The sequence below is a fragment of the Lagenorhynchus albirostris genome, chromosome 15, assembly GCF_949774975.1.
Source record: "Lagenorhynchus albirostris chromosome 15, mLagAlb1.1, whole genome shotgun sequence".
Classification (NCBI taxonomy): domain Eukaryota; kingdom Metazoa; phylum Chordata; class Mammalia; order Artiodactyla; family Delphinidae; genus Lagenorhynchus; species Lagenorhynchus albirostris.
In genome coordinates, this window is record NC_083109.1 from 74,413,263 (window position 1) to 74,435,329 (window position 22,067).

Sequence of the window (22,067 nt, forward strand, 5' to 3'; positions counted from 1 at the left end):
AATTCTGTTCTCTGCTGTCTCCTTCCCCCTTCCAGTCATCTTCAATATCATTCCCGAGACAGATCCTCCCTGACCACAAATATCCCCAGCCTACCACCCTGGGGACAGCCTACCGTCCCCTGTGCTTTCCCCGAGCACTTAGTGCTCTTCCTTCCTATAACGTACGTATCTCAAGGCATCACTGTCTGTCTGTGTGTGTTTAGTTACTTACTGTATGATCCCCCAACCAGACTGTCAGCTCTATGATGTCAGAGACCTGAAACCCCCAGGCCTCTCAGAGTGCCAGGACACCCTAGACACAAAAAGAATCAAAAGCTTCCAGACAAACCCCAAAGTCACCCTGGAAACCACAGACCACCACCAAATGCAGATAAGAGAAAAGGCGAGCACAGCTGTTGTGTCTCCACGTGGGTGAGATCAGCACACACATTCTGTGAGTGTCACCAGTATCCCTGCTGACCAAGGAAGCCAGTTTTTAGCTACAGTATGTTAAGGACACACCTTGCTGCTTCTGAGGCAGTCAGCCCTCAGTCAGTGTTATCAGAGAGGCCAGTCTCTTCTAGAATCTGGGCGGTTCTAGAAGAACCGTCTTCTGCGTCTTCTGTCAGAGTAAGAAATGAAGCTGAGGTGCGGTTACAGCAGAGTGGAGGGGTCACGGGAACAGGTGAGGAATCTGAGGGGCACAGAGAGACGTCAGGGGCAGAGACCTGCAGGCCCCACCTTGTCCTGCAAGGCAGTCTTGCAGCACCTGTCATAGGGGGACCCAGAAATAGAACCAATCTTCACCACCTCCACCAGGAACCCTCTTTCGATCTCCTGATTCCCCACCACTTTGCTTCCACGTGACATGCAGCACTAAATCACATCTGGCCTGTACCGCAGTCAGCTGCACACCTGTCACTGTTCTCCATCACCGCAAGTCCTCCCAGCCTGCAACCTTTCCCCCTCTGCCGACACGGGGCCTGATGCGACACTTAGCTCACTTTCTTGCATGCAGGACTCCAGACATGCCTATTGGACTAAATGTAACTCCTTCTAGGGTGGAAGACCAGACCAAGGTTGCAAGAACCAGACGTGGCAGCAGGGACAACCCATAAAGGAGATGGCAGAGTCAACAGGGGAAGGGAGGGAGGAGAGACTGAAGAGACTATCTCAGCCCCCTGCCACTGGATGGTGGATGTCTAATCCACCCAAGAGGAAGTGGAAAACATTCTCCAATGTGTAGATTATATTTCCCCCAAAATTGCCGCAACCATCTCTTCCATTCCACATGCTCTTCTGTAATGTGATTCTGCCCGTCCAGAAGTGGGGTCTATGTCCCCTCCTTCTGAACCCCAGGCTTCCCCTGAATTGTGACCACAGTAGACATGACACTGGGTGACTTGGGTGGCAAGGTCATAAAAGGTGATGTAACTTCCATTGGGCTCTTTTGAGATGCTTAGTCTCATCATGTTGAGAAGGTGCCCAAACCAGCCCACCCAGGAGACGACCTGGAGAGCCACGTGGAGGTGTCCTACCTGGGAGCCAAGCTCAGGAGACAGTTAAAAGCCAGCACCAGCTGCCAGACATGTGCCTGAATATTCTAGATGGTTCCAACTCCCATCCTGTGAGTCTTTCTAGCTAAGGCCCCAGGCAGGGTGGACTAGAGACAAACCATCCCCACAATACACGTATTAGTTTCTTTGGACTACTGTGATGAAGACCTCAGACCGGGGGGCTGAAAACAGAAATGTATTTTCTATAGTTCTGGAGTCTGGAAGTCCACCAGGGTATTGGTAGGACTGTGCTCTCTCTGAACCCTCCCTTGGCCATCAGTTCTCTGTGCTCCTTGGCATTCCTTGGCTTGCAGCTCCATCGCTCCAATATCTGCTTCTGTTGTCACAAGATGTTCTCACGATGTGTCTGTGTCTTCGCCTCTTCTCAGCAGAACACCGGTCATACCGGATGAGGGCCGGCCCTAATGACCTCATTTTACCTTGATTACATCTGCAGAGACCTTATTTCCAAACAAGGCCACAATCCCAGGTACCGGAAGTTAGGACTTCAACATCTCTTGGGGAAGGGGGGCATAATTCGTCTCACAACACGTTGTGCCCTGTCTGAATTCCCCACTCACAGGACAGATGATGAAATGATGGCTACTATTTACTATTTTAATCCGCTCATTTTGGGGCTACTTTCTTTTTTTTTTGGCTGTGCCACATGGCTTGCGGGCTCTTAGTTCCTCGACCAGGGATTGAACCCGGCCCCCCTGCAGTGGAGTCCTAACCACTGAACCACCAGGGAATTCCCTGGGGCTATTTTCTATGCAAATAGAACTGGAACATCAACCAACTCCCTCAAGCCCATCCAACTCTTCCATCATCTGGATCTTAAGAAGTTGTGCCTCCCACTTTCCTGCCTGGATACAGATCTCTTCTTAACAGCTTTACTAGAGTTTGTCATAGCTGCCAGTTCTTTAAGAAGACTGAGCATCTTGCCTCTGGACTAATTTATCTTTGATAACTTTCCAAAAAAGAGCCCCAAATTTGCCATAACCATTCTAAGCCCAAAGGACTGGCTGATTTTCTGGGTGAGCAAAACAGGAGAACTTGGTATGAGCATCAGGGGAGGTAAAAAACATTTTTAAAAGAAAATGATAAGCTTTCACTGAAATCTGCACATTCTTTTGGCCTCTTTGCATCAATAGAATGGACCTTTGTAATATCCTACATGGTTGTTCTTGTAGGAGGAGTGGAATTTGAATGTGTCACCAAAAGGTTAAAAGACTCTAAATGCCAGTCAGAAAACATATGTGAGGTTTTAATGCCTCCCATTTCTGTCGCATAGAGGAAACATATAGATGTATTTCTAAGCCTGAGTACTTTAAAATTTATGGCGTTGTCAAATGCACAATATATTTCCCTTTTCGATTTTCCAAAGCGGGGAGGGGATTAATTACAAAATAGTCAAACGAGGTGCCGTTTCATGCTCGGTGAAGCAGACAGTGGCTATGCGTGGCTGTCCCTGGAAGATGTGCCCCTACATGGCATTTTGCACGTGGACGAATGGTGGCTTCAAAGCTGAGGGTAACCTTCGGCAAATCCACTCACCATATGTCCACTTAGACTTCTTTCCCCAAAACTAACTGGCTTAAATAAGAGCTTCCACAAAAATAAAGGCCATTAGCATAAACAAAGAGTTTCCTTGCTGAGCTAGGCTGGTATGTAATACTTAGGAAATGATCTTTAAGGACAAATGGTTCCATCTGGGAAGAGTCTCCGGCACAAACTTTCCATTTTCAGAACATGATAAAGAGATGTCAGAGGTGCTTTCATGCTTGAACCCGGCTCCCTCAGTGGGGACTGCAGCTGAGTGAAGGGTTGCCCTATTCTGAGGGCCTTTCAGTGCAGCCAGCCCATGCAAGCATCCTGCTGCAGAATGCGTTGGGAGCCAGCCCAGGGCACTGGAACCCACCTGTCTCCGGTACTCCTCCAGGATTTCTCTCCACATTGCTTGCCCGGTCCATCATTTCTCCCTCTGGTCTTCCCAGCTCTCCAATCCTCTGGCCACACACTCCAGCCCCGATTCCTCCTCATGCCCCTTATGTTCTCATTTTAGTGATTATTCAAGCTCTCTTCCCACTGCCCACTTCCCTGACCCTGGAAGCATCAGATTTCTAGGCCCAAACAGCCTTGGTTCCATGGGACCCCAGGCAGCTGACTAAGGATGGCTCCCTCCTTGGCACCTTAGCAAGGGAAGAGGGGATAAAACACTGACGTTTCTCAGGCAAGCTCTCCTTCAATGGGCCAACAGATGGGATGCCAAGGATGGATAACCTGGGTTTGTCCGACTGGCTCTCTGCACGACAGCAAATATCTGAGAGGCCCCCAGACATTCAACTACTTTCCTGTTGAAGCCCTAAAAACTTTGCAGTGGCAGTTTTCCTGAAAGCTGAGCACATCGCAGTGCCCAAGGCCCATGTTTGCAGACATCCACCCCACTACTGGATCCTGGGCTGAATGCAGTGGCTCAGGATCCTGGTGGCTGTTCTTTGTGGCATGGCATTCCACAAGCCTACGTGGTACAGGGAACGAGACAATGATGCCCTAAATATTGTAGAAGAGGGACAGGTTGATTCCCACCCCCTTTCATGTAGAAATAGTAGAAAATGGCAACAAACACACCAGGCAAGGATGCTACCTTCCAGTCTCCTGCCCCAGAAACCCAGAGCTATAGACCACCCACATCACTACAGTCTTAACTGGAGAGGATGGTGTAAATTCAGGTTCACATTTATAGAGAATCAAATTACTGCTTTATTCCCAGGGAGATGAATGAGAGTGACAGACGTTTCAGAGTTGTAAAAATAGATGAATGCTTCCTATAAATAACTCACAGATGCCTACAGTAATTGACAATAGATCTGGCAGTCTGGGAGCAGGCAAGTGAAATTCCAGATGGAACACCACAATATTTTCCAGTGGTAGAGTAGATGGCTTGGCTATTATGATAATACATTTCAGCAAGGCAAATATATCTCCCCTTAATAGAAATCCATTAGACACCATTTATAAAAATATCAACATCGCGGTTCCGGTTCTCAAACTATAACTTACACATAAATATCACACAATTTATGGATGAGGAAATCCAATTTCATGCTGTTTCAAACACGTTTTTGTTTATTGCATAAGTACAGTTCTCTATATATGAGATAGTGTATTACATGATAGAGGTGGATGGGCTTCGTATCTATCTGGGTGTCTACACAGGAATTATGAGCACTGAATCTATTGCAAATGGAAGTACTTTATGATATGTATTATAGACAACCAACATCTTGAGCACCTACTATATGATGACATCATTACGTAATCAGCAGTGTTGTCACCTCCATTCACAGGGTGGAGGGATGCAGTGCTCTGGATGAATAAATATTCTAAGCAATAGGTGAGCGAAAACCTCAGAGAGCTTTAGAGTCAGACAAATTGGGGTTGACTTCTGGCTCTTCCATTTATCAGCTGTAAGATCTTGGACAAATTGCTTGCCTCCTAACAATCCCAGTGTCATCCGTAAAATGGCATCGATAATGACTAATTCACAGGATTCTCATGGGGACTGAATAACCTAATGTTTGTAAAGTGCCTATGGGCACAGTGTCTGGCCCAATGTTAGTGCCAACCAACAGCAGATATTATTAAGTGTTTCTCTCTCCCATTTAAACGTCATGGCATTTGTGGGAAATGCCCGAATTTCTTCTTAAGCACCGAGTACAGACTAACTGAAATATAGACTAACTGTGGTGCAAAAAAGTACTGCAACAGTGAAGGTTATAGAGAAGGTCAAGCCTGTGGGTTCTTCTCACCAGGGCCTCCCTTCTCTTCTCCCTGGTGTCCCTCTACTTATTGATGATGGTGTAGGTGTTTCTTGACGTTCTCTGCCCACTTTCAGAATTTTTGGGGTCCTGTCTTTACCCCTATATGGGTAATTTTTCCTCTGTGGTTTAGCTTTGTTTATTTATTTATTTACGGTTGTGCCGGCTCTTAGTTGTGGCAGGTGTGTTCCTTAGTTGCGGCTTGCCAGCTCCTTAGTTGTGGCATGCGAACTCTTAGTTGTGGCAGGCGTGTGGGATCTAGTTCCCTGACCAGGGATCGAACCCGGGCCCCCTGCATTGGGAGCGTAGCGTCTTAACCACTGCGCCACCAGCAAAGTCCCTGGTTTAGCTTTGGTATGCAATGATTTAATTTAGCTCTGACAATCAATATGATGCTTTTTTGCAGGGGAGGGGGAGGGAGGAGTATTTTTTTTTATGCTTGGCAGTTCTTGAATTTTTTTTTCCAATACTCTAACAACAATAACAATCCTAGAGCCCCCGGTGAATCAGACACATGAGCTCAGCCACAGCGAAGGTGGGCTGGGACAGATTTATACCCAATATGAATCCACGTGAAGCAGCAGTCCAGACTTGCAGCTCCTCTGGCAGTGTGGGTTGCTGGACATCACAGAACCAAAAACCTGAGAGCGTGCTGGGTAGAAATCAGCCTAAAAACAGAGGGCTTGGCCCACACTGCTATGATTATACAGTGTTGCCCAAATTACACACAGGCACGTATAGCAGTTTTATTCATAATTTCCAAATCTTGGAAGCAATCAAGATATCCTTTAGTAGAGGAATGGATAAGTCAACTGTGGTACATCCAAACCACGGAATATTATTCAGCACTAAAAAGAAATGGGCAATCAAGTCATGAAAAGACATGGGGGAACTTTAAATGCAAATTACTACGTGAGCGAAGCCAATCTGAAAAGGCTACATACTGTACAATTACAAATAGACATGTTAGAAGATGCAAAGCTATGGAGACAGTAAAGATCAGTGGTTGTCAGGGGCTGGGGGTGGGTGGGAGGGATGAATAGGTGGAACACAGTAAAATTTTAGGGCAGTGAAAGTACTGTGTATGACACTACAAGGATGGATACCTGTCACTGCCCAAACCCGTAAAATGTACAACAGCAAGAATGAAACATAATGTAAACTATGGACTTTGGGTGATTAGGATGTGTCAGTGTAGGTTCGTCTACTGTAACACGTGTACCACTCTGGTCAGGGATGTTATCATGGGAGAGGCTGTGTATCTGTGGGGAAATCTCTCTACTGTGCTGTCAATTTTGCTGTGAACCTAAAACTGCTCTTAAAACACATAGTCTTGGGCTTCCCTGGTGGTGCAGTGGTTGAGAGTCCGCTTGCTGATGCAGGGGACACGGGTTCGTGCCCCGGTCCGGGAAGATCCCACATGCCATGGAGCGGCTGGGCCCGTGAGCCATGGCCGCTGAGCCTGCACGTCTGGAGCCTGTGCTCCACAACGGGGGAGGCCACAGCAGTGAGAGGGCTGCGTACCACAAAAAACAAAAAAAACAAAAAAAAATCTTAAAAAATAGCCGAAACTTCAGGTCAAATAAGTTGTCAACTGACTTGTAACCTCAGCAAAATTTTTTAGAAAAGTAAATTTTGTTGTTCATTGTCATTTGGCTCTAACATCCTATATCAAGGAGGTGGCATAACCACAGAGAGAAAAATGATTTCAAATACCTTTAAAACACAGAGCATTGACCACACATGACTAGTGGAATACATTCTAAGAACAAAATAAACCATAAAGAAACACTGAGTTTCATTCAGTCAACTTGTTAGCTGGCATTCTTATTTTGAATATATATACATACATATATAATATATACAGTAGAATAAAGCAAATAAGAAATTATGTCAATAAGAATATGACATTCTATGTATATTATAATAAGGCTTTCAGTGAAAGATAAGTATAAAATCAAAGAAGTAAAAATCCTGTAATCACAAATTTGAATTGGAAATATTCGTATGAAAGAATGACTTACATTTCTCTTTCTAAAAAAGTCAGTATTGTCCAGCTTTTTTGAAAAGTCTCAGACAAGATAACAATCCAGTAGCAGTGAGCACCTTCACTGACAAGACTCTGGTCTCTAATTTCCCACTAGAAGGAATTGGGGATCCTTAGAGTAATGGCTGATTCCAGGTTTGAGACATAAAATATACGGGACAAGTCTGGAACCTCTTGGGCCAGAAAGCAAGGAAGCTCTGCGAAGTGGCTGTTCAGGTGTTTTGCCATTTTTTAGTCTTGACTTTTAGGTTGTGTTGTATATAATCTGGATAAGATTCCTTTGTCAGATATACTTCTCCCAGTGTGTGGCTTGCCTATACATTTTTAAAGGTTATGCTTTGATGAGCTGAAATTTTAAATTTTGATTAAATCCAATTGATCACTTTGTTAAAAAACTGTTAATGTTGTTTGTACCCAGTCCAAAAAGTATTGCCTACCTCAAGATATTCTCTTTTGTTTTCTTCAGGGCTGTATGGATCACAGACCCAAAGGTAAAAGCTAGAACCATAAAGCTTCTAGAAGAAAATATAGTGGAAAATGAATAAACAAGCCATAGACTAGAGAAAAATATTCGCAGTATGTATATCTGAAAGAAAGATCATACCCAGAACACGTATAATGAATCCCTACAAATAAACAATAAAAATAAACAACACAATGGTTAAAAATGGGCAAAAGAAGATGTGCAAATTACCCATAGGCACAAGAGATATTCAACATCATCAGCTATCAAGGAAATGTAAATGGAAACCACACCGAGGTACCACTTTAAACCTACTGGATTCGTTAAAATGAATACTGACAATACCAAATACTGGCAAAGATGTGGACACCTGGACCTCTCATATAATGGTGGCATGAGGGGAAAATGGTACAAACACTTTAGACACTTGTTTGACCATTTCTTAAAAAGTGAAACATGCATCTTCACTACATTCTAGCTATTAAATTCTTATGTACTTACCCAATAAAATCTAAACATATGTCCAAAAAAGATTTTAACTTGTATGTTCATAACAGTCCTAAATTGGAAAGAACCCAACTATCCTTGAGCAAAACACTGAATATACAAATGATCATATTTTCACACAATGGAGTACTTCTCAGAAATAAAAACAACATGGAGGAATCTCAAAAACATTCATTAGGTAAAAGCTTAGAGTATATAAGGTTTGATTCCATTTATGGGAAGTTCTAGAACAGACACAACTAACCTATGGTGATAAAAATCAGAAAATGGTTGCCTGGAGCGGGTGGTGTAGGGGAGGAGAGAAAAGATAGGAAAGTGGCAACGAGGGACTTTCTCAGGCAAAGGAAATGTTCAATATCATGTTTGGGGAGGTGATTATCGGGATGTATGTAACTGTGAAACCCATTAGACTGAAGACTGAAAATCTGCATTTTACTGTATTAAATAGGACTTTAATAAAAACACATACAGAATGGGCCAAAAATGAATCATGACTGGAATGGATTTAGAAACATAAAAAAAATATATATATTTTTTAACATCTTTATTGGAGTATAATTGCTTTACAATGGTGTGTTAGTTTCTGCTTTATAACAGAGTGAGTCAGCTATACGTATACATATACATATGTCCCCCTATCTCTTCCCTCTTGAGTCTCCCTCCCACCCTCCCTATCCCACCCCTCTAGGTGGTCACAAAGCACCGAGCTGATCTCCCTGTGCTATGCGGCTGCTTCCCACTAGCTATCTACCTTACGTTTGGTAGTGTGTATATGTCCATGCCACTCTCTCACTTTGTCACAGCTTACCCTTCCCCCTCCCCGTGTCCTCAAGTCCGTTCTCCAATATATTTAAAAAAAATAACACTACTGGAAAAGAGCCTATTGGTCACCTTTGGAGGTTGCTATGGCATCAAATCAATATTCTAAAACTGTTTAAATAAAAGGAAAGAATCAAGCATTTATCCGGCCTTTCCTATTTCAACTATATTTCAGAGTATCCAAATAGTTGATGAGGTTAAGTTCGTTTTTAGTAGAATTACGGCTTAGAGGCGCAGGATGAAGGTAAAATTAAAAAATCACCATTTCGTAAGTCCTAATGAAACAATGGATCTGGGCAATGATCATCAGTGGCTGCTAAAACCATTAGGTGAAAGGTTGAGTGGGGAATTTTATAATGGATAAATCAGTCTGAAAACACATGGACCTACTGTTGAATCTTAACATCACTAAAATCCAGACCACCAGATGGTATGCATCTCCTAATTTGATGTGATAGGAAGTTTACAGCATCACCTACGGCATCACCTAAAGTGTTCTTGTGGGAAAGAAGGAAGGGCTAGAAAGAAGGAAACTGAATCTAATCGACCTTCTAGACCTAATACGGCTTAGAGAAAATGGAGATTAGAGGAACATGTTGAAGACATTAAGTGGAATCAATCCATCAAGTCCAGATTGTGCAAAATTTTACAAGACAGATGGTTTGGCGTCTTCACTAAATGAATGACGCGAGAATAATAAAGGTGAGGGGAAATGTTTAGATTAAAAGATACTTAAGAGGAATCTGGGTGGGGAGGGATGAATTAGGAGTATGGGATTAACAGACACACACCACTATATATTACAGATAAACACCAAGGATTTACTGTATAGCACAGGGAACTCTATTCAATATCTTGTAATAACCTATAATGGAAAAGAACCTGAAATTATATATAACTGGATCACTTTGCTATACACATGAAACTAACACAATATTGTAAATCAACTCTATTTCAATTAAAAATTAAAAAAACTCAAAAGAGGCATATCAACCAAATGCAATTTGTAGACCTTGTTTGGAAAGGTCTACAAATCGCATTTGTTGTTGTTTTCATTGCTGAGAAAATCTCACAGAATTTTGAGAAATATTTTTGAGAAACATGAACTGGTAATGGATTTTACTATGTGTAAATTTACTTCGAGCCTACGCTTTAGAAAAGTCTTTATATATTAGAAATGCACTCTAGAGTTTTTATAGGCAGAAGGATATGATGTCTAGGGATTTGCTTTTTAAAAGCTGAGAGGCGGCAACTGAAAAACACACAGCAAAATGTTGCTATTTGTTGAAGCTGAATGATTTGTACATTTGGATTCATTAGACTGTTCTATTTTTGTGTATGTTTCAACTTTTCCATAATAAAATGTTGAATAAAAATAAAAGAAGTTAACATAAAATGTAATGACAATTCTTCATTCTCCAATTTGTTTTGAGGGAAAAAAAAAGTAACAAGAGGCAGTATCGTCTAATCCCTTCATCCACTTGGGGTGGAATTCCCAGCCAGTACAAAATTATCATTAAAGATTTTAGAAACTCTATGGAAACCATTTTATTCTACAAACTGACATGATGTTGCTGGCCATCCTTGGGAAAGTCTCGAGTAAGGCTTGTTTGGGGGGCGGGGTGTGTATATGCATATGTGTGTTTTTTCAGCTTTTCTTATTTAAGAGGATGGCAATACACTTTAGAGATAAGTCAGCCTAAACCCTGAGCCCCACTGTCCAGTGGAGCCCAGGGTGGCACGGTGAACACCCCATACTTCTCCTGGAACCTCGTCCCAATTCCTGCTCTTGGTTGGGACCCCGTCCTATGCCTGTGTTCCCTCAACATCTCACTGCCAGCTCACAGAGGACTGTTACTCCTCAAACTCAATGTTTCTAAAATGGAACTGCTCGAATTCCCACCTACAGACCTTCTTCTCTGCCAGTGTTCTCTAAGTGAATCCACCCGGTTGCTCAGAAACCAGGGAGCTACCCCACACTCCCCTCTCATTCATTCCTCATGTTCAATCATCCACCAGCTCCTGTTCATCATGTCTCCTGAATGGTGCCCAGATCCATCCCTTCCTCTCCATGCCTGCTTTGGGTATGTATACACATTCTTCTCAAATCCACTCTCTCTTGGTTTTTCTCTTATTCCGGGTCCCTTCTTCTCAGTTTCCTTTCCAGCCACTCCTTCCACACCTTAAATGTTGCTTTTTTTCTGGACTTCTGTCTTATCCCCTCTTCTCATTTCTCTATGCAACCTGTTGCGTCTGGCAACTTCAAATATGATCTAGGTACCAAAGATGCTCAAGTCTATCTCAAGCTTTGTCCTCTACCCTTAGCTTCATCTCCACACAACCAACTGCCTACTGGATGAACTCGGCAGTGTCAGGAACTTCAGACTGACCACATCTCAAACAGAAAGCATCATCTTCTGCCTTCTCCCAGGCATCCTCCAACGGTGCTTCTCATCTCAGAGAACAGCAACTCCCAATTGTTCAAGCTAGTGACTTGAGAGTCAGCCTTGACGCCTGCTTCCCTTCATCCCCTCTGTACACTCAATCCTCAGATCCTGTCTATTCTGCCTTCTGAATTTGTCCATTTCTCTCCCACTGCCCCAACCATAGTCCAGGCTCTCTCACTGCCCCTCCTCTGAGTCCATCCAGCTTTATCATCCATTCTCCACACGGCAGTCATAATGGTCCTCTTATTAAAAAAAAAAAATTCTGATAACCTTGCTCCCCTTAGATGCCTCCAGAGGATCTGGGTTATGGGTAAAACATGGGACTATGTGTAGATACACACACACACACAGATATATGTCTCTTATATCGCATATGTCTTTTTTTTTTCTTTCAAAATGTCCACAGTGGTCCTTAAGAGAAAGCCAAATTCTTGTTTACAAGTCTTGCATAATCTAACACCACTAGATTGCTGCCACTACATCTAACATATTTCCCTCTCCCTTTACCTGCTCCAGCCACCTGGAACGCCTCGCAGTTCCCAGAATATATTTCCTTCCCAGAATTCCAAACGTTTGCACATGATTTTCTCTCTGCCTGAAATATCCTTTTTCTTTTTAAGACCAGTCTATTGAGGCATGATTGACATTAAAAAGCTGTACATATTTAATGTATACGACTTGATGAGTTTGGAGATAAGTATACCCCTGGGAAACCATCACCACAATCTATGCTATAAACATACACATCACTTCCAAACGTTTCCTCCTCCACTCTTTACTTATTATTACTGTGCACCTTAAACTTACACAGTGATGTACGTCAATTATATCTCAATAGATAAACAAACAAACCTGTTTTGAAAAGAACATAACATAAGATCTACCGTCTTAGCAACATTTTAAGTATGCAATGCATTGTTGACTATAAGTACTATGCTGTCTAACAGATCTCTACAACTTAATCATCTCATACAACCAAAACTGCCTGGAATATTCTTTTACTCTTACACTCCACTTCCACACCTTCTTGGCCTATCTAAATTCAACATATTTTTCAAGTCTTCAACATCGTCTCCTTAGGGAGGCGCTTCCCAACTCCCTAGAGTAGCATATATTCCCCTGTTATCTTCTCCTCTATTCTCCCCTTGTCCTATCTTTTCACACTCATCCCATTGGTAATTACTTATTAAATGAATGGTTTTTCTGCCTGACTATAAACTTCATGGAGATAGGGACCGTGTCTGTCTACTGTGGTCTCCCTAGCAAAAGCGTCTGCTAGAGCAGAGAAGGCTCCCCGTTATATCCAGAAGCATTCATCTGAACTGTTGGCCACCTGAAATAGATGCAACCAGATTAAAGACCAGTCGGTGAAATCCCAAAGCCTATTCTATCTACACGAGACCAGGGACTTTCACTCTGAATTTTATCACAGGTATATACTCTAACCCTGCGCTATGAAGACCTTTCCATAGCCAGAGATGACCAACGCCAATAGGGAAGGAAGAACCAAAGACTCATACAGTCTAAGGATTAGGAAAACGAGACAGAACTGATGGTTTGGTCACCTCCAGGAGTGACCATTATCCAAATCACAACATCCAATAGATAGAGCAGACTTAAGCCCAAGAGTTCCAAATGGAAGACAAAGGGCACAAGAGGCTTCTGGACATTGGGGATTTTGATGTCAAGGGTCTGATAGAGGGCAGGGAGGAGCCTTCATGGTTAAAATGGATGCTGGGTGATGAGTCCCAAAGCCCATGGACAGAGGAGTGGCTGGGGTGGGGATCAGAGCATCAGTCAACAGCACTTGTCAGAGCTGTTTCATGTTTCTACTTGGGCTGAGTTATCCATCTTCACTCTCAGACATCAGTACTCCTGATTCTTGAACTTTCAGAGTCAGATCAGGACTGTATATGCCATCAGCCCCCCTGATTATGAGGCCTTTGGACTTACACTGAATTATACCACCAGCTTGTCAGAGACAAGACCCAAGATCGGGAGCAAAAAAAAAAAAGAAAAAAAAAAAGAAAAAAAAAGAACAAGAGATGGGGCAAAGAGTGGGAGAGGGAGATTCCATGTTCATCTGGAGCCCTGGGACTTAGGCCACCCCAGACAGCCCATAATTTCTAAGCCCTTTGAAGGAGGCAGTCCTTCAAATGCTGGTCTCGACAATATTTTCAACAACAATGTACACACACAGGAATTCTGCCTTTTATTCAGTTCTTGAGATTCATGGTGAGCTAAGACCTTTTCTGGTGGCTTGAGGATCTGACAGCATCTTTCTATCGCCTTCCTTTCAGATTAGCTGCCAGACAGGATTCCGTAGTGGTGTATGTCACGCTCTTATATGAGAGCTCAGAATAAGACAGTGCCTCTTCTTCCCAAAGCAGACGGATATATTGGAGAAACCTGAAGCCATCTGATTTTATACCACTTAAAAGTAATCTATCTGGTCTTTTCTCCTCGGAGAATTTTTTTTCCTCTTACCATTTACACATGTTACTATAACATGCCTCGTTAATGGTTTCTGATTAATGTTACTCAGAACAAGATGAAACCTTTCAATTTCTGATCTCATTTATTTTCTCAGCCCTGGAAAGCTTTTTTTTTCCCTCCACTGTATCAACTGTTTTGGTCACAGGCAAGCTTGCCTTTCATACAAACAATAGCCCTAGAGTAAACCCTACTGTTTTTATTTCCCTGAACCACAGTGAGACTGTCTATTCTTCCTGTTCTTTAATTACTGAGGATGGAATTAAAAAGTAATGAAAAATGTTAGAGAATAGATCACAGATGGACCTATTTCTTAGTCAAAGAAATTACAAAGATGTGGTCTCATATTAAAATTTCCCCACTTAACTAAAGCATAGAATTTTATGTCATTTCTTACAGGTTATTATAGGTTAATTTATATAATGTATGTGTGTACACTTTATATAATTATATATGTGTATGTATGTGTACACATATTACATAAGCTCTGAGTTTTTTCAAGCAGCAGGGATGGCTTTCTTAATAATGTATTTTTCAAGGTGGGCCTTGAAGCATGTGGACTCTCACCCGGGCTCGTTTCTGAGAATAGATACGTGTTTGCCAGGAAGCCGGCTAAGGTCGGGTGTACATCAGGGGCTCTGAAACTTGGGTGTGTAACAGAATCATCTGGAAGGCTTATTAAAACACAGGTTGCTGGACACCACCCCAGAGTGTTAGTAAGGGTAGGATGGGGCCCGAGAACCTGCATTTGTAACAAGGGCCAGGTGACGTGGACGCGCTGGTCAGGGACCACACCTTAAGAACACAGACTACTGTGTAGATGGTGGCTACGTGGACCCTGGACCCAGGCCTTGGCCCTTAGGGTACCAACAGCAGTCAATTCCTGCTTTGAGAATCAGCAGAAAACCAAAGCTTCTGTGGAGAGTCAGCTCGTAGGTCATGGGATGACACGGTCTATGGGAAGTAAGAGGCATAAACATTCCCAAATGTCTAGCGTGGATGCCGGACGTGCCCGGGATAAGAGGCAAGTGATTGCATGAGGGTGGGATCCGAGCCCCATCCATCCGATGCTTACATAAAGACGCGTGGAGAACAGCCAGACACGGAGCTACCCCAGAGAAGACAAGTCAGAGAGCAGGCTCTGGGCCCCATCGCTCCAGCCTGCCACATGGAGATGCAGAGCGGACCTCACGGGCCCTCAGCTCATGGCACAGGGGCTGTGCTCTACTAGGCTGTGCTGCTGCAGGGCCAAGACTCACGAGCCCCCTCCCCTCCTGCAGGGATCGGGTAGCCACGAAGGACTGTCACTGTCATCAACATGGAGCCTGGCAGAGCCTGGCACCCAGACCTTTGCTTTGCAAGCACGGGAAGACCAACATCCTAGCAAGTCTTAGCAGTGGGTTCCGCGGTTGCCACCTCTGTTCTCCCCGGAGCGCAGCCTGCCCCTGCAATAAAAGCTGGGGGCCCTCCTGTCCCCATAACCCCTCCACCTGTGCCCCTGCCTCCGTAGGGACAGTGCTCCCTCATCCTGTTCTCCCCTCTGTTGGTGACGTCTGACCCTCCACTGGGTTCCTTCTCACAGCATAGAGAGACATTCAAATCTCCCTTAATAAAAGTATTAAATTATTAAAATTAATAAATTATTATAAATTTTAATAATTGTATACATATTATATACAAATATACATAAAATTTTATAAACTATCATAAAATTTATAAAAAATTTAAGAAGTTTAACCATCTCAATGCAGGGCTGCCTTCAGCTCCTCCCTTTCACAAATAAGTACCTGGACAAGTTATCACCTCCCATTTCACCATCGGGCGTGTCTCCATGATGTCGCTGCTTCTACGCATGTTGGGTCCTCATAGGCATTCAGTCATCAATCTAACAGATCCCTACTGAGCCATGTGTTAAGCATGGTTCTACCTGCTTGGGATGCAAAGGTGAGCCCCACAGAGATCTGTGCCCCATAAAGCTTGCAATCTAGCTAGTAAAGGTAGAGAAACACAATACGCATAATAAATAAGTCAATTCCCTGGCGTGCTAGAAGCAGATGAGAGCTAAGGAAAAGAGCAGCGTGAGAAGGGATGAGGAGATGGGAGCAGGGCAGAGACTGAAGTTACAGGCCAAGTTCAATATGCTGGGCCCAAATTTTTTCCTTCAATTAAATTTCCAATGGTTAAATGCCAAGTATATTAGCTACGGAAACATATTCATGGGCTTTTTAATTGCTCGGCTTTCAAAGAAATCTTATGCAAATTCCACTTAGGAAAGAACCCAGCCTGGAACCGAAAACACAGCAAGAGTCTGCAGTCTCCAAAAGGGAGTGATTTTAGGATCCAGGGAAGGTCTCCACCATCCTCTTTGCTTCTGCAGCCTGGACGTTCATTACATCATGAGGACATGAAGCCTTCCATTCCACGAAGGGGGCTCAAGTGTAGAGGAGGGGGCAGTGCAGTGTCTTAAAGGTCCTGAGCAGTTAGGGATAACGAGTGAAATCTGACACAGAGAGCAGGCTTTGACTGGAGTACTTGCACTAGGCACTGGGTACTTGCCTGGCTAGAACAAGGAGATTCCAGCAGTGGAAGGAGGAAGAAATTCAATAAACTTAAACCTTACAGTTGTGTCCTGAGTCGTTTCCAACAAGCCTACTTCCCAGGGGCTCAGGAATGCACAAGCTCAGGACAGGGAGCAGTGGGGACACAGAGACCCCAGCTGGGCATCATCCCCCAGGACCCCCCTCTTTGCGGTATGGAGGAGGACGTACCAGTTAAGCGGTTACCAGGTGTCCCCCATCCACACCCCTCATTCGGGTTCATTCACTAAAGTGAAGAGGTTGGAATGCATCAATTTGTCCAACTTTTTTGTTTACGGTGAACTTCATCTTTCAAACAGAATCTTAAGCAATACCCAGTGTCTGAGATATCCAGCAGTGGAGCGGATCTGAATGGGGGGCCAGCAAGAGGCCCATTCTGTGTCTTCTTCCTCTCCCCACTCCCATTACCCTCCTTAGAAGCATTTCTGAGAAATGGGAGAGTCCCACAGAACATGGTCCTTCTCTCCTCTGGCATCTTATGACTCTATGATGTACATGAATTGTCAAAATATGTAGCATGTAAATTCTAATTTAAGGAGATGATTTAATTTTAAGAAAAATTTAAGGAGAGAGTGAAACTGGATGGGAGTGGGGACCAAATTCTCTAGCTAATGTCCAGATTGGGTCGCCCGGGCATGAACAAATTGTTCAACCTTTCGAGGGGCGAAGGCCAGGTCTCCCCCAGTCTGAGAAGGGGTGACAACCCTGCTGGAACATCTTTAGGAACAGAAGTGGGATGAATGATTCTGTCATTCACCAGCTAAAGAAGCTTCAAATACACAGCAAAAATGACCAGGCAGTTCTACTCACAAACAAACAGACTAAGAGGAAAGGATGTCATGACACAAACCTTGATTCCAAGTTCGATATTTTCTCCTCCATACACATCCATCCCAGGGTCCAGAAGACCAATTTCACCAAAGAACTTCCTGTTGACCACAAACGAGCAGCCAATCATGGCTGGCGTTCTGCGGGAGGGAGAAAGAGGCAACAGTCATGTGATACGTACGTGCGAATATTACTCAGCCCCAAGAAAAGGAAATCCTGACATTTGCAACAACACAGATGGACCTTGAGGGCGTTATGCTGAGTGGAACAAGTCAGAGAAAGACAAATACTGTAGAACTCTCTTATATGTGGAATCTAAAAAAGTCAAATCATAGAAACAGAGAGTAGATTGGTGGTTACCGGAGGCTGGGGGGTGGAGGAATTGGGGAGATGTTGGTCAAAGGGTCTAAAGTTGCAGTTAGAAGATAAACAAGTTCTGGGGATCTAATGCACAGCACTGTGCTTATCGTTGAGAATACTGGACTTGGGGTTTCCCTGGTGGCGCAGTGGTTGGGAGTCCGCCTGCCCACGCAGGGCACACCGGTTTGACCCCTGGTCCCGGAGGATCGCACATGCCACGGAGCGGCTGGGCCTGTGCGCCACAACTGCTGGGGCTGCGTTCTGGAGCCCGCGAGCCACAGCTACTGAAGCCCGTGCGCCTGGAGTCTGTGCAACGGGAGAGGCCACCGCCGTGAGAGACCTGCGCACTGCAATGAAGAGAAGCCCCCGCTCGTCTCGACTAGAGAAAGCCTGTGCGCAGCAACGAAGACCCAACGCAGCCAAAAATAAATAAATTTATTAAAAAAAGTAAAAAGAATACTGGACTTCCCTGGTGGTCCAGTGGGTAAGCCTCCGCACTCCCAATGCAGGGGGCCCTGGGCTTGGGGAACTAGATCCCACATACATGCCACAACTAAGAGCCTCCATGCCACAACTAAAAGATCCTCTGTGCCACAACTATGACCCCATGCAGCCTAAATAAATAAAATATTAAAAAAATACAGTATTTATATACTTCAAAGTTGCCAAGAGAGTAGATCTTAAATATTCTCATCACAAAAAGAAACGACAATTATGTGACCTGTTAGGGGCGTTAGCTAATGCTACTGGTGGTTATCTTATTGCAATACAGAGATCAAGTCAACATGCTGTATACTTTAAACTTACACAGTGTTATGTGTCAATTGTATCTCACTTGAAGGAGGGGGAGGAGAAGAAGCCGCCTCTAAGGCATTTTACTGGTGCCGTAGGGGGTAAAGAAACACACGACATACTTCCTGCGTTCAAGCAACTAAGTTATTATTATTACTATGATTATCGCAGCCATTTATCGAGTCATTACTACATCTCAAGCATAAAGGCAAAGCACATTTCACACACTCTCTCACTTAAAAACATCCATGGTCGTGTGAAGGAGGTAGGACCTCTCCAGCTGAAGCCCGCGGAGAGCTCGCGACCTGGCATGAATCACAGAGTAGAGGGCAGGACCCAGCCAACTGCAAGGCCCTTCATTTTAGCCTTTCTGCTTCACTGCACTCTTCAGAAATGGCTTCGTGAAGGAGCCGGCAAACGCCCAGACTGCCAAACGCCAGAAATGCTGTTCAGATGCTTTCCCGGGCGAAACAGACGTCTCATGCGGGAGGCCCCGTGAAACTCCCCTGGGGCCGCCGGGAAGCTCTCCGGTGGGAGGCTCCTGAGCTGAACTGTAGACCTCAACGTTCGATCCTCGTCCGCTCCTCCAGATCCTGAGCTTGACTTTGACCTTAACGTCCAGATTTTTGACTCCTCTCGGTGCCCACGTGGCGCGGCAGCAGTGGGACTCACTGGAAAGGTGAGTGTTCAGAGTTGAACGGACCTAGTTTGATGAACATGGGTGCTACCATGGGAAAGTGTAGTTGTGTGACGTTAATGGACCCTCCTGGATCCCAGTTAACTCGCTGTGAAAAGATATGCAATGAGCTCAGTGCAGAGAGCAGGGGCTCAATAAATAAGGCTCCTCTCTGCCCTCCGCGTTTCTCCAGGAAGCTCACACCAATCCCACCTATGGACACAGGACACTGCCCTCTACTGGGGCAGCTGTACCAGTTACGCCAGGACGGCAACCACTTCACCGTCAGTCATTTCCTGCAGCCTTTGGTCCCTCTGAGAGAAGCAGCTGACCCCTTGCTTGCAAAAGCACTATGTGAACCCAACTCTTATCTCAGTTAACTGAACCAGGAGTTAGCACAGATCCCAAACGGGGTCAATCAGATTATGTTTCTCCCGAAACTTGGGATCGAGACAGTGCTGGGAGCTAGAACTAGATGGTCTCATCCATCTGTAGGGCTCAGGCTGCCATCTGGGGGCAGCTCCGGTGGTCCCTGTACAAGGATGGCTGAGCAGAGGGAGGCAGATGCACTGTGGAGGTGTGAGACCACGGGATGGGGGGCGGCCTGGTGTCTTCGGCTGCCCATCTGCTGACAGGCCTGGCTCCGCTCTCTGCCCCTGGGTCATGTGCGAGCCCCCTGGGTCTTTGCGATCTGTCCTCGTTTTATTTATTTATTTTTAATTTTATTTATTTTTGGCTGCGTTGGGTCTTCATTGCTGCGTGTGGGCTTTCTCTAGTTGCGGCGAGCGGGGGCTACCCTTCGTTGGGGTGCGCAGACTTCTCATTGTGGTGGTTTCTCTTGTTGCGAAGCACTGGCTCCAGGCACACGGGCTTCAGTAGTTGTGGTACAGCAGGCTCAGCAGTTGTGGCTCACGGGCTCCAGAGCGCAGGCTCAGTAGTTGTGGCACATGGGCCCAGTTGGTCCGGGGCATGTGGGACCCTCCTGGACCAGGCCTCGAACCCGTGTCCCCTGCATTGGTAGGCAGATTCCCAACTACTGTGCCACCAGGGAAGCCCGATCTGTCCTCCTTGACTTAACCCGTGAGTATTAGACAGGTTTCTGTTCTTATGACACGTGCCATCTCCCCCACCCTCTCCTTATGATCCGGGGGAGGGTGCGTGTTTTATCACACAGCCAGAAGAGGCAAACTTCAGGGAAGATTCACTCTGGGAGAGTTATAAGCCGGGGTCACTCGAGTGATGGAGAAATGCCAGCGACGTGTGTGCTTGGAGACGGGACATGTGGTCCTGGGAGGGCGGGAGTCTGCAGAGAAGGGGGAACAGGAGCCAGTGCTGGTGTCACCTCAGTTTTCTAGAGAGCCATTGCTGAGCCATCAAGAAATTCTGAGATGTTAGAATAGTCTCTCCAACCCCTAAACTCAAGGTCTGAAAATTCCCAATGTTAACACGCATGCGTAATTAAGATCCTGCTCTAAGACGCTGTGGTTTCTAACCCCTCGAGGGCAAGCACGGCAGTCAGAATCACAGGGCACAGCTGTCAACAAACACTCTCGAAGGGGTGGCTCTGGGCACAGCCCCATGGCTGAAAAGCATGTTTCTCTGAGATTGGTTCAGGATCCACCTACACCAGCATCACCCAGAGGGCTCCTTAGAAAATGCAGATTCCTGGGTGCAGCCCAGACCATGGAACCAGACTTACAGAGACGGGACTTAGGAATTTGTGTTTGTACCAGCAGAAGCAGCCTGTAGAGCCATCTCCCTCTTGAACTGCCAGGTCTCCAAGAGCAGAGAAGTTATCCCCCTAAGTTCTCGTTGTATTCCCAGGAGTGAGTGCCTTGCTGACACAGAGCTAGATACTATTGAATGAATGAATGAGCGTAACAGATCTGGTGACCGCCCCTGGTGGGGAAGGGCCCCGTGATGCCCCAGGGACAAACTAGCTGACCTGAACCAGAAGCCAAGGGCAGCAGGACAGTGTGCGGTCGCTAGGGGAGGGAGGGAGGGATGAACAAAGAAGGAGGGAAGGAGAGGGAGAGAAGGAGGGAAGGATTCAAAGCACAGGACTTTCACTGTCAAGGACACAGGCCGCTTCTTCCTTCCCGATACCTCTCAGATCGCCCTTTAGGAAACATCTTTCGCCATCACGCAGCCTGATCTCTTCATGTAACTGGCTTTATCCGGATGGTATCGTTTGGTTGCGGTGGCGAGGAGAGATGGATTCACAGTATGAGTCACCCTGGGTCCTCTACCTGCTGCTCACAGCTGTATTCAGCGTATTCCAGCAGGTCCCACAGCAGAAGCCCTAGGGTTCCCCACGACAGGACGGTGAGGTCCCCTAGTGCCTCCTCATTGAAGTTAGGCCACAACAGCCACCCAGCTGTCACGAGGCCCCACAAAGAGGTCGCAGACAAGCAGGCTGCTGTCTGCATCCTGGCGGGCTGTCAGAACCCAAAGATCAAGGGCAGGTGGCTGGTCCTCACGCAACGAAGATGTGGAATGAGCATGTGATCATTACTGCTGTTGGTGGCATGTGGAAAGGTCCCCTAAAGGCCACAGTCAAACACCTGCCACCGTGTCAAGAGGGTGCCTGGGCGCTGGTACCCATCTTGGCACTCTAATGAGGCCAAGCTTGACAGGGATGGTGCAGAGGAGGGGCTGGAAGCAGCCTGGGAGACCAGCCCC

The 22,067-nt window shown here is 45.4% G+C and overlaps 1 protein-coding gene across 1 annotated transcript in view; it reads right to left on the minus strand.

The window, feature by feature from the left end:
* GALNT17 (polypeptide N-acetylgalactosaminyltransferase 17) overlaps positions 1-22,067 on the minus strand; it is a 447,370-nt gene that overhangs the window by 74,116 nt on the left and 351,187 nt on the right. The window contains exon 6 of the mRNA XM_060122908.1: positions 17,580-17,697. Coding sequence (XP_059978891.1) covers positions 17,580-17,697 — 118 coding nt within the window. The remainder of the gene's footprint in view (positions 1-17,579; positions 17,698-22,067) is intronic.